The sequence below is a fragment of the Gekko japonicus genome, unplaced genomic scaffold (genome assembly GCF_001447785.1).
Source record: "Gekko japonicus isolate JY-2015 unplaced genomic scaffold, Gekko_japonicus_V1.1 scaffold28536, whole genome shotgun sequence".
Taxonomy (NCBI): domain Eukaryota; kingdom Metazoa; phylum Chordata; class Lepidosauria; order Squamata; family Gekkonidae; genus Gekko; species Gekko japonicus.
The window spans coordinates 1-1256 of NW_015218949.1; the positions used below are offsets into that span (position 1 = coordinate 1).

Below are 1256 nucleotides of genomic sequence, written 5' to 3' on the forward strand. Positions count from 1 at the left end.
GCTGAGCCAGAACTGGGCCGAGTCCCTTGCATGGACCTTCCCCGGCAGAGAGAGACCCTGGCTCCCGGCATCGCCTGCCCTGAGCAGGGGCCCCTCGGCATGCTGTGCGGGGCGCAGGGGGAGGCCGGGGGCAGTGCACTCTGCAGGGAACAGGTGAGCAAGACGGAACCGGAGGAGGAGGAGGCTGGCTCCTGCTCGCTGCCCGAAGAGAAGCCCTTTCTGTGCTCTGACTGCGGGAAGGCCTTTGCCTGGAGGAAGAATTTGGCTTCCCACCAGCGGCTCCATGCGGAGGGCGGGCGCCCTTTTTCTTGCGCCGAGTGCGGGAGGGGCTTCAGCGATAAGCGCCACCTGACAGCGCACTTGCGTGGGCACATGGGCCTTCTGCCGTACGCTTGCCCACACTGCGAGAGAAGCTTTGCACACCGGGCCGGCCTGGCGGCCCACCAGTGCGGGGGCCACGTCGGGCAGCGCCCCTTTGCCTGCGGGGAATGCGGCCGTTGCTTCGCCCACAAGCGGCACCTGCAGAGACATCGGCGCAACCAGCACTCAGCCGAGCGCCCCTTCTCCTGTGCGCAGTGTGGCCGCACCTTCAGCACCCGGGCCAGCTTACTGGCGCATGTCAAATCCCACGCCGGACAGCGCCCCTTCGCCTGCCCGCTGTGCGGCCGGGCGTTCAGCCGGAAGTCACACCTGGCCCGGCACGAAGCCGTGCACACGGGCCTCCGCCCTCATGCCTGCTCCCAGTGCCCGCGGCGCTTCAGCTCCAAGACCAATTTGGTGCGGCACCAAGCCGTGCACACTGGCCTGCGCCCGTACATCTGCACCCACTGTGCCCGGAGCTTCAGCCGCAAAACGCACCTCTTGCGCCACGAGCGCACCCACACCAGCACCCCCGTGGCCAGTGCTCCCGGGTGGCCCCCTGCCCTGCCACAAATTGCTTTGCCTCAGCCGCCGATGCCACCGGAACAGCCCCTCATCTTCCCCATCGCTTTTGAGCCGGCCTGGCAGTGACGGGAGGGACCCCGGTGTGTGCCGTGGGCTAAAATGCAGGTCTGTGTGAGCCAAATTCCAGACAAAGACAACAACCGCCCCCTCCACCCCACAATTCTATGCCAAGGAAAATTTGTGGCCTGCAGGGACTATGAACCCAATTTACATAGATCTGCCTATTTTGCATAATTCTGGTGGTTATGGCCTTTGTCTAAGGCAATGTAATTAAACTGAGGGAAACTATTGTTTGATGGAGAGAAGGCAGC

The 1256-nt window shown here is 64.1% G+C and overlaps 1 protein-coding gene across 1 annotated transcript; it reads left to right on the forward strand.

Moving 5' to 3' along the window:
- Positions 1–6: 6 nt before the first annotated feature.
- Positions 7–1247, forward strand: LOC107125222 (zinc finger protein 467-like; the record flags this gene model as incomplete). The annotated part of the gene is made up of 1 exon (XM_015428668.1): positions 7–1247. A coding segment is annotated over one exon (1005 nt), but the record flags the coding sequence as incomplete, so codon positions are not given.
- Between the last annotated feature and the right edge of the window lie 9 nt (positions 1248–1256).